General features: G+C 40.6%; 1 protein-coding gene across 1 annotated transcript in view; it reads right to left on the bottom strand.

Moving 5' to 3' along the window:
• AK5 (adenylate kinase 5) overlaps nt 1–15,543 on the bottom strand; it is a 200,830-nt gene extending 185,287 nt beyond the window's left edge. The window contains exons 1-3 of the mRNA XM_054721084.1: nt 15,278–15,543; nt 11,074–11,260; nt 4,531–4,698 (exon numbers count right to left, since the gene is read on the bottom strand). Coding sequence (XP_054577059.1) covers nt 4,531–4,698; nt 11,074–11,260; nt 15,278–15,337 — 415 coding nt within the window. The 5' untranslated portion in view covers nt 15,338–15,543. The remainder of the gene's footprint in view (nt 1–4,530; nt 4,699–11,073; nt 11,261–15,277) is intronic.
• Nucleotides 15,544–15,867: the final 324 nt, after the last annotated feature.

Genomic DNA, 15,867 nt, shown 5'->3' with positions numbered 1-15,867 from the left:
CAATTCTCTAAAAATTATTTATAATCATTGGTTTTGTATCATTCTTGTAATACAGAAAATTTACAATTCAGCATGCAAGTCTAAAACCAAAATCACACCCTTGGAAAGCAAGTTGATTTACTAAGTAACAAAGGAATTGTGAAGTGGAGGATCTATATCTCCTTCAAAGATCTTAGTTTACTGAAATATTTTAATCATTTTTATATAAAATTCACAATCACAAAACATTCACCTATGTGCTGTTTTACACAAGAGCAATTTGGTATTTCACTTTTTTCATGGTCAATCAAGTCTCCTTTGCTCATCCTGCTAATAATCACTAATATTTACTAACAGAAACAAGAAGACCACAATTTGAATAATATGTAATTATAAAATGGTAAAATAATTTCCAATTATTCTTCACCTATAGCTCTTTTAATAAAGTATTTCTTTGTCTTATAGTTAAGGACCTCAAAATTTTAAGCACACACACACAAATTACATTTTCAAGAATAGATAGAAATTTATAAGAGTGACTATCATACACTATAAGAATATTTTGACTTTTGGAAAGTTGATTTCTATATTTTTCTTCCTATTATATTATTATAAACAATTCAGGGTTAGATAGGTTTGCAATTTCATTTTCACTACACTTAGAGATATACAAATGTCACTCCTAGTCTGGTGAACTTAAATTCTTGTTATAGCTTGGTGTGTTTATTTTCATGCTTTTTCCCTAGTTGCCATCATTATTATATCTTCTAGGAGCAGTTCCTTGCATGAAGGATGTATATATACATTTTGCCTTCAGTTAACAGTTACTGACGAAAATAGCTTTGAGCATTTCACATTAGATTTTTTGCTGTCAGTAATCTCTGTGAGAGCTGAGTCAAACTGGAAAATGATACAATGACTACATATGTTTCATGTTCACAGGTATCTTCATAATTTTTATAGATTTTGAGGGAGCTAGAATTTGCAAGAGTGGTCAAAAAAGTACTTAAAATATTTTCAGTACCTATTCCTTGTGAAATGGCATCAGAATGATGTTTCCATATTCAACATAAGATTCATAGTGGGAAACAAATTGAGAGATAAACATCACATAGTCATATCAATTGATGCAGAAAAAACATTTGACAAAATCCAACACCCTTTCTTTATACAATCCCTCAGCAAAATGGAAATAGAGGGATCACACCTCAACATAATAAAAGCCTTATATGGCAAACCTACAGCCAACATCATACTCAATGGGCAAAAACTAAAACCATTTCACCTAAGAACAGGAAGAAGACAGGGATGTCCACTTTCAACACTCCTGTTGACATAGTACTGGAAGTGCTAGCCATAGCAATTAGACAAGAAGAAATAAAAGGTATCCAAATTGGAAAAGAAGAAGTAAAACTGTCATTACTTGCAGATGACATAGAAAACCCTAAAGACTCCATCAGAAAATTATTAGACTTAATAAGTGAATTCGGCAATGTAGCAGGATACAAAATTAACATCCAGAAATCTATGGCATTTTTATACACCAATAATGAACTTACAGAAAGAGAGATTAAAAAAACAATCCCATTTACCATTGCACCAAAAAAATTAAGATACCTAGGAATAAACTTAACTAAGGAGGTAAAAGACCTGTACTTAGAAAACTACAGGACACTGAAAAAAGAGACAGAGGAAGACATAAACAAATGGAAGAATATACAGTGTTCATGGATTGGTAGAATCAACATCATTAAAATGTCCATACTACCCAAAGCAATCTATAGATTCAATGCACTCCCCATTAAAATACCAACGGCATAATTCACAGACCTAGAACGAACTCTCCAAAAATTCATCTGGAATAAAAAAAACCCTGAATAGCTGCAACAATCCTGAGAAAGAAGAACAAAGTAGGTGGGGTCTCAATACCAGATATCAAGCTGTATTACAAAGCCACTGTTCTTAAAACTGCCTGGTACTGGCACAAGAATAGACATATAGACCAATGGAATAGAACAGAGAACCCAGAAATTGACCCAAACCACTATGCTCAATTAATATTTGACAAAGGAGGCAAGAACATACAATGGAGTCAAGACAGTCTCTTCAATAAATGGTGTGGGGAAAATTGGACAGACACATGCAAAAAAAAAAATGAAACTAGATCACCAACTTACACTATACACAAAAATAAACTCAAAATGGATAAAGGACTTAAACTTAAGATGGAAAACCATAAAAATACTAGAGGAATCCACAGGCAGCAAAATCTCAGACATATGCCGAAGCAATATCTTCACCAATACAGCTACTAGGGCAATAGAAACTAAAGAGAAAATGAACAAATGGGACTACATCAAAATAAAAAGCTTCTGCATAGCAAAATAAACCATCAACAAAACTACAAGAAAGCCCACTGCATGGGAGAACATATTTGCCAATGTTATATCCGATAAGGATTTAATCTCCAACATTTACAGGGAACTCATACAGCTTAACAAGGGGAAGAAAAAAATCCAATAAAAAAATGGGCAACAGACCTAAATAGATACTTTTCAAAAGAGGACATACAGAAGACCAAGAGACATATGAAAACATGCTCAAAGTCACTAATCATCCGAGAGATCCAAATCAAAACGACAATGAGGTACCATCTCACACCTGTCAGAATGGCTATCATCAACACATCAACAAACAGAAAGTGCTGGTGAGGATGTGGAGAAAAAGGAAACCTCGTGCACTGTGCGTGGGAATGCAGACTGGTGCAGCCACTGTGGAGAACAGTATGGAGTTTCCACAAAAAATTAAAAATGGAACTCCCATTTGACCCAGTGATCCCACTTCTAGGAATATATCCCAAGAAACTAAAAACACCAATCAGAAAGGATATATGCACCCCTATGTTCATAGTAACACAATTCACCATAGCTAAGATTTGGAAACAGCCTAAGTGCCCATCAGCAGATGAGTGGATTAGAAAACTATGGTACATCTACACAGTGGAATACTATCCTATCTAATAAAAGAGTAATATGCAAATTGACCATCACTCCAACACACAAGATGGCTGCCCCCATGTGGACACAAGATGGCCGCCACAAGATGGCCAGCAGGTGAGGGCAGTTGGGAGGGACCAGGCCTGCAAGGGAGGGCAGTTGGGGACAATCAAGCCTGCAGGGAGGGCAGTTAGGGGTGACCAGGCCGGCAGAGGAGGGAAGTTGGGGAGACCCAAGGCTGCAGGGGAGAGCACTTGGGGGGACCAGGCCTGCAGGGGAGGGCAGTTAGGGTTGACCAGGCCTGCAGGGAAGGGCAGTTAGGGGCAAACAGGCTGTCAGGGGAGCAGTTAGGCATCAATCAGGCTGGCAGGGGAGTGGTTAGGGGGTGATCAGGCTGGCAGGCAGAAGCGGTTAGGGACAATCAGGAAGGCAGGCAGGCAAGCAGTTGGGAGCCAGCAGTCCTGGATTGTGAGAGGGATCCCAGATTGGAGAGGGTGCAGGCTGGGCCGAGGAACACACACACCCCTGTGCACAAATTTCGTGCACCGGGCCTCTAGTGCTGCTATAAAAAGGAACTCCTACCATTTGCAACAGCATGGATGGACCTGAAGAGCATTATGCTAAGCGAAATAAGTCAGTCAGAGAAAGATAAATATCACTAATTTGTGGAATATAATGAACAACATAAACTGATGAACAAAAACAGATCCAGAGACAGAGAAGCACTGATCAGACCGTCAAACCTCAGAGGGAAGGCAGAGAAATATGGGGGACGGGGGAGAGATCAACCAAAGGACTTGTATGTATGCATATAAGCATAACCAATGGACACAGTCACTAGGGGGGTCAGGGCACGAAGGGGGGGGGCAATGGGAGGATAAGGACACATGTAATACCTTAATCAATAAAGAAAAAAAATTTTTTTTAAAGATTCATAGTGGGAATTTAAAAAATTAACTCATCACTATTGTTTGAATTAATTCTTAGATGTTATATGCTTTTACAACACTATTCTTTTAGATATGCTTGTCTAATAACATTGAAATTTACATTTTATTGTAATTGCTAAGAATGATTCACTTACATGAGTCTTTTCCAACATATTATTATTATTATTATTATTATTATTCTTTCTAAAGTTAATAATGAATAAATATTCAATTTTTTTGAGTTAAAGGGAAAACCCATCGTGTTTAGAAAACGTCTAAGAAATTCAGTTATCTATGTTAACAATTAAATAGTCAAAACCACAGGACAAAAAATTTTGAAGGGATTAGTCCTTACTTTCATTATAGAGAATTTCTATGACACTGTAATGGATTCTATAAAAGTGAAACAGCATTAGGTTATGTAATTATAACAATTTCTGGTATATTGAAAATTATGCTAAAAATATTTCCATCTATTCTCTCGTAAGCTTTTGTTTCTATTGTTTGCCATTTTTTATCTGACTAATTTTTTGCAAATGTGATACATAATTGACTTAATTTTTTGAAATGCAAATAAATACACAAAGTTAGCAATAGTATGAGAATTTTGCTTTCTGTCCTCATACCTATGACAAGAATGATTTTTGGCCGAGGTCTAGTAGGATCAAAAACCTCGTATTCTTCAATTAACTCTGCAGTCTCGGAGAGGTCTGTATCACTTTCTATGGAGAATTGATGGATTGGAGGGAGCCGATCATACCGCCGATACGGAAAGTTTGAATTTTCAGGCATTACTGCAAAAGAGTAAGACAACTTTGAAACGGAAAAAAAATAGCATAATGAAACATTTTTTTCTTTTGCACTTAATTAGTAAACAACATTTAAAAACTAAATGAGTTTGATTTTTTTTTTCAACTTGAGGAAGACCCCATCTCATAAGTGGTCAGAAAACTTTTTCTTAAAGGGTCAACGTCATTAATTTGGGCTTAGAGGAACAGACAGTCTCAGACTCAACTTGGTCACAGAAGCAGGAATGCAGTCATAGACAATATATAGGATGGGGCAAACATAGCTTTACAGTTGTTTGTATGGAAAATAATACATAATAATACAAGAATAAGCTGTGTTTTGCGTACTCATAACTGTAAACCTACTTTTGCTCCACCCTGGATAAACAAATAGATGTGCTCCTGTTCCAATAAAATTTTATTTATAAAAACAGGCAGTGAGCCAGAGTTGGTCCATGGGCCATGGTTTGCCAACCCTTGCACTGAAGGAACCTTCTTTTTTTTTTTTTTTTAAATATATTTTATTGATTTTTTACAGAGAGGAAGGGAGAGAGACAGAGAGTTAGAAACATCGATGAGAGAGAAACATCGATCAGCCGCCTCCTGCACACCCCCCACTGGGGATGTGCCCGCAACCAAGGTACATGCCCTTGACCGGAATCGAACCCGGGACCTCTCAGTCCGCAGGCTGATGCTCTATCCACTGAGCCAAACCGGTTTCGGCAGAACCTTCTTAAGTGTTGCCTACTCTTGCTTGGTCATTTATATACATCCTGGTCTCCGCAAATGGTTCTCCCTAGAATTGTGTAGTGCACACCATCACAACATTCACAACCATAGGTAGCTGCCCGTGGGTCAATGCTTATACATAATGTATTTCATTTATTTAATAAATATATACACATTCACTATAATTGAAGCACTCCAGTGTAGTCTAGTGGAATGGCTTGGTGGTAAAATGCATAAAAACTTAGGGCACTGTTACAAGACAGGTAAAAGGGTAGCAAACAATTTCTATGTTTAGAATATCTTTCAACACCATTGAATTTTACTTTCCCAATACTGATTACTTTAACCTCCTTGATTTATAAATGTAACTATAAAGATTTACGTTTACATCTACAATGGCAGGAGTTCAATGAGTGGGTAGATCCATTTCGGTTGAGTAGTAGGAAAGGACTTGCAAAAGAGGCACCACCTGAACTTTGAAATATAAGTATAGGTGATGAAATGTGAACGTATATCTCGGTTGGTGGAAACAAAACACAAAGACTCAGAGTCAGAAATACAAATGTAATATTCAAAAGTACCAAAGGACGGAGCTGGCAAGCCCAGATCAGGCAGGTGGTCTTGACCAGTTGTCGGTATATAATGAATTCATGGCTCCTTCCTTCCTCACCCCGTGCATGTGTCAGTATTCCAGGAGGCACAGAGAAGCCCTAACTAATCAAAAGACACCTGCACAAAAGGGACAGGAGGCCACCTGGCCTTCCATGAGGGGACCACTGCATTTCATTGTGGCATAATCCTCACACCTCCTTCCAGGTTGTTGATCAGGTAGAAATTTCCATTCTCTGTTCAAACGATAAAAGAGGTCATTGACTGCCATCCCACTGGACTTATTTTAGTTCCACAAAAGGCAGGGAGTAGTTTGCCGATGACAGTGGATATTCTTTAGAAAATTCTGGGAAAGGCTATATTAGGGAAAACACGACAACAGTATTCTGTTGTCTTGAAATTGAATTACATCACCCAACACAGGTGGATAATGTAAACTAGGCATTATCCTTGATTACTTTCTTCCCTCACTTTTCATGTCTACTCCCAGAGACTAGCTCCAAAATGTTTCCCAAATCCATCTCCACTACCACAACTCTTCTCCAAGCCATCATCACTTACCTAACCTTCTATCATAGACTCTCACAGGTCTGCCTCCTTCAACGCTGTCCCCACAATTCATTGCCTAAAATGTTCTTCCTCTGTTGGTCCCATGGCTGACTGATTTTTGCCATTCACATACCAGCTTAAATGTCAACCTCCGATGAAGAAGACTTTGCTGACTCTTTAATCTAGGGTAGCCACCCAGTTAACTTCAAGGACATCACTCCAGTAATGATCTGCATAGCCTACCACCTCACATCTGAGAGGCCTCTTACTCATTCATTCTTTGTCTTCTCCTATTAGAATGTTAAGTTTCAGGACAGGGGAGATCTTGTCTACCTGGAGCTCTGTATCCCTGGGATCTAGAACTGTGCTTGGCACAATCAGTGTCCAATAAATATTTGTTGAATCATTAACAAAGAGAACAGCTTTGTTGAAATAGACAGTTCCCCGTGGAAAAAAGCCTGAAGATGGGCACATAGAGTGTGGGTACAGCGTGAAGGGTTTTGAATATCAGAGTAAAGGTGTTTAGCTTTAATTTGGTAGAAAGCCAGTGGAGGGTTTTTTTTTTTTGGGGGGGGAGGGGTGTGTGTGTAGAAAAATGACATGATGAAATATGAAATTTTTAAAGGAAAATTAATCTGGTGGTGGTTAGAATTGATTTGAGTAGGGGGAGACTAGGAGCAGAAATAGTAGCAGCTCAGAGGCTGTTAAAGTAATCCACAGGTGAGAAGTAAGGGATCAGGTTAGCAGGATAGTAGGGGAAATGGATATGAATGTCTGGACATGAAGGACATGGTTAGAATTGGGATAAGAGAAATGAAAGGATGTGACCGTTCAAAAACAATTGCCAGGTTTCAAGTCTGAAAGGATAAGGAATGCATTGCATTTCATATAGTATCTTTCTGTCCTTTCTTCTCTGTTCTGGGAAAACTGAGCTTCTTTCATTCCTGTCTCTATCATAGCCTCTTCTCTAGGTCAGGAACTTCTATTCTCTCTCTGCTCCCTGGTGTACTTCAATCATCCATCCTTCTCTAACACCTACATGGCTTACTGTCTATGAGGATCAGCATGTCACTTCTTCCAGGAAGTGTATCCTGAACCCAGCCTAGATTGGATCCATCCTCCTGTTAATATGGTTAGTTCTATAGCATATGGCATTTCCTATAGCGCCCATTGTGCTTCTAAGTGTATTTTTAATGCTTGACTTCCTTGCTAGACTGTAAGCTCCATTGGGGCAGGTGCCATGTTTGTTCTTTCTTGGTGTCTACATGCTCAGTCCTAAGAGTCTGACACATAATACTCAATAAATGGTTATTTTATTGCTCAACTTGACTCACTGACTGACTTCATGAAAATAGGAAAAGGAGAAGGGAGTGTTGGTTTTGAAGCAAATATGGTATGTTTGTATGTTTGATTTTGAATATGTTGAGTACAAGACGACAATGCAATAGTTCAGAAGAGAAACTCTATGTACATTTGGAACTATGGGACCAGAACTCTTATTCACAAGTTATTATTTGTTCAATTGTATACATATAGCAGAAAAAAAGCACATGCTTAGCTCACATTTACTATAGTAATATGCCTTAAAGAACTATCGGCCAATAATTTATCCTTTTTTTTAAATCATATTTTTACTTAGGGAAGTCATTTGCTTAAATGATTAAAATGTCTTATGTCATAGAATAATTTTGTATGGTAATTACATATTAGCATATTTATGTCAAGATTTTACCAAGAATGCATGAATAACTTTTTATTCCTAGAAATAATCATAATGCTTTAAATTACTGTGACGTTAGCAATTTTGTTGAATTGAAAACTCATTCCATAAATTATAGCTAAAACCTACAAAGCACAAATGGGTAAAGCATTTCATTAAGTAAAGTTTTATTATTATAGGACAAATCCTTGTCTGTTTTGAAGCATACATTCTAGAAAAAGGACAGTATGATACAACATTCTTGTCACTATAGTACATGGAAACGTTCTATTTGATGATTAATTTAAAAAAAGGGGGACATCTGTTATACTTTCAACAATAATAATAACTTTTTAAAAAATTTTATGTTTTATAGTTGTGGCACTGATGGTATTAAAAAACAATGTCAGGTGGTGGTTGTTTTTTTCCTCAACACAATAAGGAAACTAAACAATGACTCATTGTTCTCATTCCTTCTGAAACAGAAATCAGGCATTTGTCTTTGTGCTAAACTTAATCTTTCCAACTCCTAAAATGTTAATAATTAGTTTCCAACCTTAAAAAAAAGTATCTGAGTGGGAATTCTGGGACAGGTATGGAGGCTAAAATAGATAAGCAATTTTAATTTTAATGAAAGTTAAACCTACATTTTCCATTCCTGTTTTAGCTTCTTCTGCCAGATCAGGAGTTACAAACTGATCATCTGTGGGCCCAAAAAGAGTCTTATAGAAATGTTTTGTGCAGCTTGACATTTTTTCAAAATTTGTTCTTGCCTTTAGACCAGGGGTGGGGAACGTCCGGCCTGAGGGCCGTATAAGGCCATGAAATCACTTGGTCCGGCCCTGCAAGGCAACTGCAGGTGAGACTCAAAATGCAATAAACCTAGGAGCTTTTTTCATAGCAACATAAATTTATATTAAGCGGATAAAGTTATAAATATCCAAATGGCCCTTGGCAGAAAAAAGGTTTCCCACCCCCGCTCTCTAGTTCTGCCCTCTAGTTTGACCACAGTCCCCACTACTTGCTATTAAACACTGGCCTGTCTGGCTTCTACGTATAATCAAGCCATGTAACAGTATAAAATAGAGACAGATTCCATGTGTTGTAAAACTGTCACTTTATATACTCATTCTGAGAGCAGCCTTTCAATATCACAGCCTTTAGAATATCATATCCTCTTAGAATTACATTTAAAAAGGTAAAATTTTCTTAGACTAAATCCAGTACTACCTGTGGTTTGTTAGTGTTTTAAGGTGTAGAAAGCAGTTACCCATATTAGCCTCACTTGATTTAACTAGGGCCTGGAGCATATATTTAACATTGAGCCAGATTCTAACAATATAATGACACCCTGGGAAGTAAATTAGCCATTTTGGGAATGTTTACTAGTATGAACTCTTCAGACCCATGAAAATATCGTTTTGTTCCCCGAAGCAGTAATTTACTATGTGGTGTGTTGCAGTGGTAACTGGTTAAAAAGGTGCTCTCTTAAGCATCCAATCCCAAATCCCCCAGTGATGACTCCTGCATGGGCAGGGAAGGATTATTCTCCTCTCTGGAGATGTTTCTGACCCAAGATTTCTGCTTTCCCTCTCTGCTTGTATTTCTTAAAAATTAACACATTTGACTTTTTCCCACACTGCATTCAGATAAAACCCAAGTGGGTCATGACTAAGTAAGATAAATTAAGATTTATTTCCCCTTGTACTTATTGCAAATAGAATGATGTTTATTTCAAATCTGTCTATATAGCTGAAACTTTTCATTGGTACAATTTTCGAGAATGGTTTGAATTTGGAAGATATAATGATCTTGGCTACTGGGAAAGAATTAATTTAGTTTCCCCTGACTGGAACTGATTCCATTTTGCATGTACTATTTTACATCTCAATTTCATACAGAGTCTAAAAGGCTGGTTGGCTGATGCTGAACCACTCATTTTTAAAAATATATATATTTTATTGATTTTTTACAGAGAGGAAGGGAGAGGGATAGGAAGTTAGAAACATTGATCAGCTGCCTCCTGCACACCCCCCACTGGGGATGTGTCCGCAACCAAGGTACGTGCCCTTGACCGGAATTGAACCTGGGACCCTTGAGTCCGCAGGCCGACGCTCTATCCACTGAGCCAAACCGGGTTAGGGCTGAACCACTAATTTTGATAAGCAACTATTTCAGAAAGTTATTAGAATACCATGAAACTCCTTTAGCAAATTAGCTTCACACTATTCCTAAAATTGTTAAACATGTTCATGTCTTCTACTTCTTTCATAGCACCCAAATGTCTAATGCAATGTATTGCATTCAGTAGCTGCTTAATAAATCCTGTTGAATTAACAAGTATAAACCTTACATGCATTTATGCAGATGCATTAATATGAACTCTGAATTTGAAAACATATTAATCAATCAAATCTCTTCCCAGCTAGTAATAACTATCATTTTTGTCTGTCATCTCACTTATTTGGAAAAGTCTTATTTGCAATTTTAAGAACAATTCATAGTCTGCTCATACAATTCATTTCACAAGGTAATGACATCAGTAATATAAAACTTCATTTATAGTTAAGTGCTGGATAAACTTCATTTATAGTTAAGTACGTATGTGATTTTGTTTGTCTTATCACAGAGGTGATTAGAATTAGTAGCAGAGGGAGATGAATCATATTCCACGGTCAAATATCCTTCCAGGAGTTTGGAAACCTGAGAAATTAAATCGTTGCCTACAGTTTATCTGGTGTTTTAATGAGAACTGCCAGAAATATAGACTGTCTATTATTCTGCATATACATTACCAGATCTTAGGAAGGATCTCCGTGACTGTCCTCCGTTGAGCGGAGGTAAAGTCTTCTTTTCCTGGCTGACAAATGTATCCCATTTCACCTTGTCACAGCCGCCTAGTTCCTTTACTTTCTGTAAACAACTTTCCAAGTACTCTACTGGGTCTTCAGGCTTAGAACACATCAGTCCATTCAAAAGGCTCTGAAATACAATAAAATGTTTTAAAATCGCCTTTGTTAAATTAGTGTATGCCCCATCTCTAAATTCCTGGCTGTTTTTGTTCTTTGCATTTGTCTTTTAATAAATAATTAAGAGTTGAAGTTATTATCTGGTTAAGACAATTCCTTAAATTCTGGACCAATTAGTTTTCAGCTGAGCATTCTGTGCTTTTTAAATGACGAAGGCAACTATCTAGTTTAAAATGGAACAGCAGTTCTATTAAAGTCTCCAAGCTGCAGTTTCTCCCTGTATAAAATGGCAGTAATAATACCTACCTCAGAGGGTTTTTTAAGGACTAAAAACTTAATATTTGCAAAATTCATAGTAAGTGCCTGGCACACAGTAAGGGCTCAATAAGTGTTGTTGGTAGTTTTAGTGAATATTATTGTCATCATGTGATAATGTTCCCTGAGCCCTCAGGTTGGCTTATGGAACTCTTCTTCCATGTTCCGAAGGCACACAGAAAAAGCAAACTTACCTGTCATTTGTACTGAAATCATCAATGTACATGTTAGTCTCCTCGTTTAAACTATAAACCTTTCAACAACACAGTGTTGGTCTTGTTCATTTTTCAATCTCCTGCCTCTAACACTTTCTCTGACACACAGTAGATGCACATTGAACAGTTTTCTAATTAGGAAAAACACTTCACTGAAAACATGAAGTCTGAGACTCAAAAAATGGTATTTGGCATATAATAAGTCACTATAATATCCAGAGGTTACAGAGGGGGAGTGGGGAGCATGATCCTGTATTGCTTTTTTCTGCTCCTGGTGTCTGATGTGTCACACGTACTAATTTCTAAAAATGCCGCCAATTTGGAAATGTTGACTCCTAGGAACCGGACTGGTGTGAAAAATATTTTCCATTAGAATATTTCATGGAAAAAGCATTGGGGATTATTATCACCAATGTACATTATTAATGCCTAAAACACCCACCCTTTAAGAAGGCTGAAATCTTTCCTAAGTACAGTATTCTATTTTCAAATTATTCTGGCGCAATTTGCTCAAAATGGTAGGCAATTCTTACTAGGTAAGTTTTTCTCTGAAATCTTAAATAGTGTGGCTAGAGTGTTCAATCAAAAAAGTTTGATTGCAGACGGAGGGGAAAAGACTAACTTGGGCATCCACATCCAGCTTGTGTGTCAAAACCTGTGACACACACACACACACACACACACACACACACACACACACACAACGCCTCCCTCCCCTCCCCCCCCTCCCCACACACACTGTGTTTAACTTTCTCAAGGCCCATGTTAATTTGGTTAACTGTGGCAATGCTTACTCTGTGTCTCTGCAGGCATTAGCTTGCCCAGTATATTCTCATTTCTATTCAGCATTATTATCCTCACTTTGTAGAATAGGAAATCATGGATCAGAGAGGTTAATGAGTTGATCAAGGTTTCTCATCTAGAAACGCCTAGGTCTAGGATTCCAACTCAATGTTTCTGATTAAAAAGCCCATATAGTCCTCTCTCTACATCTTGCAAAAATAAGATGTGGGATGAAGAGAAATGCCAGATTATCTGTGCCCCATGTATAATCTAAATACAATATGAATTCAAGATTTGGTCTTTTATTTATTTTTATCCTTATTATGGCCTAAAATGGATAAACTTACTCAATGAAGGTTTTTGTTTGTTTGTTTTTACTTGAAAATATACATTTCCAGCCTCTTTAAACAAAACTGATTCCCTTAAGGGTATTGCTTTTAGAAGAGGGGAGGGAATGAGTTCTACTCATTTATGGATAATTTAAATCCTTTCTTTTAGTAGCCAGCCACCATCACAGATCAGATCTAAGATAACCAGCAAACATTATTATTCCATCTCTTTGAGTTCACTGTTTGACAGATATCTAATTGTTAAACTTTGTTACCTAGAAACTCTGTGTACCTAGATTGTGGTTTTGAAACAAAAAATCCACTTTGGAAACTTAAAGCATTTGGTATTGCTGTCTACACTCATCACATGGAGAAGTGCCATGTTTTACTTCTCTCACTGCTGAGCCCAACACAGATTCTTTTCACTGGAAGGCCTTTGGAGGACACCAGCAGTCTCCTTCCATTGCCCAGGATTGCATTTAAGTACACTGTACTACCGCATTTCTCCTAAGTGAGTTACTTCCTTTTCTGGGTGTGCATTATCTTAAAGTGTCCAATTCATATGCAGAAAAGACAAGGAAAGAAAAGCATAACAGCTGAACAACCAACGCCCCCCCCCCCCAAAAAAAACCCCACAAAAAAAACAAAACAATAACAACAACAACAACCAAAAAAACCCCACAAACCCTGCCATTACTTATTTGCAGATACGGTGTAAATTTTCAGGAACAACCTGTCAAAATTCTCTATGGTTACTTTCCACCAAGAAGGAAAAACAGTACCCACATTTATTTATAAGAAAAAGATGTCCTATTAACCAGCATTTTACAAACAGGTAGCTCTCCTGCAGTTATTCTTTTAGAAGTGTAGGAATGAAATGGATCTCAGTAGCAGTGTTTATGACAAAAACCTCCAACTCTTCATCTCCGTATTTACTTTTTGAAAATTAAAAAAGAAAAAGAAAAACTCTTAGCAGGAAGCCTACATACCCCCGAGACCTGTCCTTACACAGCACCTCCTGATGATTTTCAAACACAAGTAACACACTTGCTAGATTTGGGGCTTCACACACCAGACTTATGCTAAGTAGTAGGTGGTTTACGTGAAAATCTTGGCTTCAGATGAACCTAAAAACGGTGGCTTACAGAGGTGAACAAAAAAAAAAAAAATGAAGAGCTATAATGATGGTGACCAATTTTAAAGATAAATTTGGAAAAATAGGGACAAAATTCTTCTCCCACGTGGTCTTTTAAAATTTCTTTTGACAGAAGAAACCCCTCCAAACAGAAAAAAGGGCAACTCAAGACCATTATCAATCTATAGTTATCATCTTAAAGAAATGTGGTGGGGGTAGGGGGGTAGGGGGTGGGGACGGGTAAGGTATGCAGTGAACGGATTTCTCCTTTCAGGGTTCTCTCTATGAAGCTTGGCTCGGATCCATTCTTTTTTTTTCTTTTCTTTTTAACCTAAACAAGTATTTTAAGATTCAAATATGGGAAGAAGGAAGCAACACGATCCGTGACGGAGACTGTGGTTTAGAGCTAGCCAAGGTTCCTTTAGTTCCTCAAGCCTCCTCTTCCACATTCTCCAAGTGCCCCTCCGGCCCGGCCCCGGAGGCAGATGCTGCTGTGCTGCGGTCTGAAGACAGAGCAACAGGAGACACGCCCGCCTCCCCACCCCTCTGCGACCCGCATTCTCTAGGTGAGGGCTGGCGAGGCCGGCCTCAGAGACAACCCCCCGCACCCCCCCCCCACCGCCCCCAAAGGCGACAGAGAAACGTGCTCAGGAGTTCATTCACCGAAAGCGCAGAGCGGCGCTGGCGGCCTGCCGCCCTGGCGGTAGCGCAGCACTCGATGGGTTTGGATTGGTGTTGGCATCTCCATCCCTCTCTTCCAAGCTGTCCCCGGCGCGGGCTGCTTCCGTCCACACTTTGCCTTCACCGCGGGGACCCGGACCCTTGGCGCGCGGAGGGGTCAGGGCTCTAGAGCCCCTCGCTCCGTTTCCAGACCCAGCTCGCTCTTGGGCGCCAACGTGCCCACCTGGCCTGACCCTCGCGCCCGGGGAGCGCGGCCGGCCGCGGTCTGAGCCCACCTGGGCGCCCACTTCCGAGGGCGGCAGGCTGCTTTCCAGAGCCCGCTGGAGGGCTGAGACTCGACCTGGGAAATGCGGGCTCCTGAGCCCAGCCTACCGACCAGGACCCCGGCAATCCCCGGGAAAGGCGGCTACCTCCGGGCGAGCGGGCAGGCGGGCGAGCGTCTGGGAGTCCCTTCGCGTCCCTGCCCCGCGCCCGCAACGTGGGACGGGGAGCGGCTGCCTCACCCCGAGCCCCCCACACGCCCTTCCCGACCTCCCCCACCCTGCGCCCCTCTGCCAGCCTGAGCCCCCTACCTCGAAAAGGAGAGGGATCTCCCTCCGGGCCAGGTACTCCTTAGCATCGCTGGTGTTCATGGCTGTGCCGCGCGTGCCTCGGGCGCAGGCGGGGAGGCTCCGGGGATGCGGCGACCGGGGCTGGGGCTGAAGGGGTCCGCGCTGGGCACCGCGCAGCCCCCGCTCTCAGGCGCGAACACACGCTCAGCTTTGCCCTCTCCGCCCAGGGCGCCCTCGCCTTTCCCCGGGGGCTGGTGGTCTCCGCGCTCCCGGCACCTCCGCCTTGGTTCGGGCGCCCGCACCCAGGCTGCGGGCTGGGAACAGCGGCTTCCCGGGTTCCCAGGCAGCGCGGCTGCCAGGGGAGGGGCGGAGGGAGTGGAGGAGGGAGGACGGAGAAGCGGACGCCAGGCAGCAGCCCGCCCGCCTCTCCGGCTCAGCGCGCGCTGCTCGGCCCCTCCCCGGCCCAGCGCGCCTCTGCGGTCACTCAGGCTGCGGGGGAGGGCGGGCGGGCGCAGGGTGCGGGGGTGGGCACCGGCGCGCGCTCTGGGGGCCCCCAGTCACACCCCTCCCGGTCGCCCGGGGTACGCAGCAACCTGGGACCAGGTGGCCAA

The sequence above is a fragment of the Eptesicus fuscus genome, chromosome 9 (genome assembly GCF_027574615.1).
Source record: "Eptesicus fuscus isolate TK198812 chromosome 9, DD_ASM_mEF_20220401, whole genome shotgun sequence".
In the NCBI taxonomy this organism is placed as follows: Eukaryota; Metazoa; Chordata; class Mammalia; order Chiroptera; family Vespertilionidae; genus Eptesicus; species Eptesicus fuscus.
The sequence above is the reverse complement of the archived record's forward strand: the minus strand, read 5'-3'. Positions and strand labels throughout refer to the sequence as shown.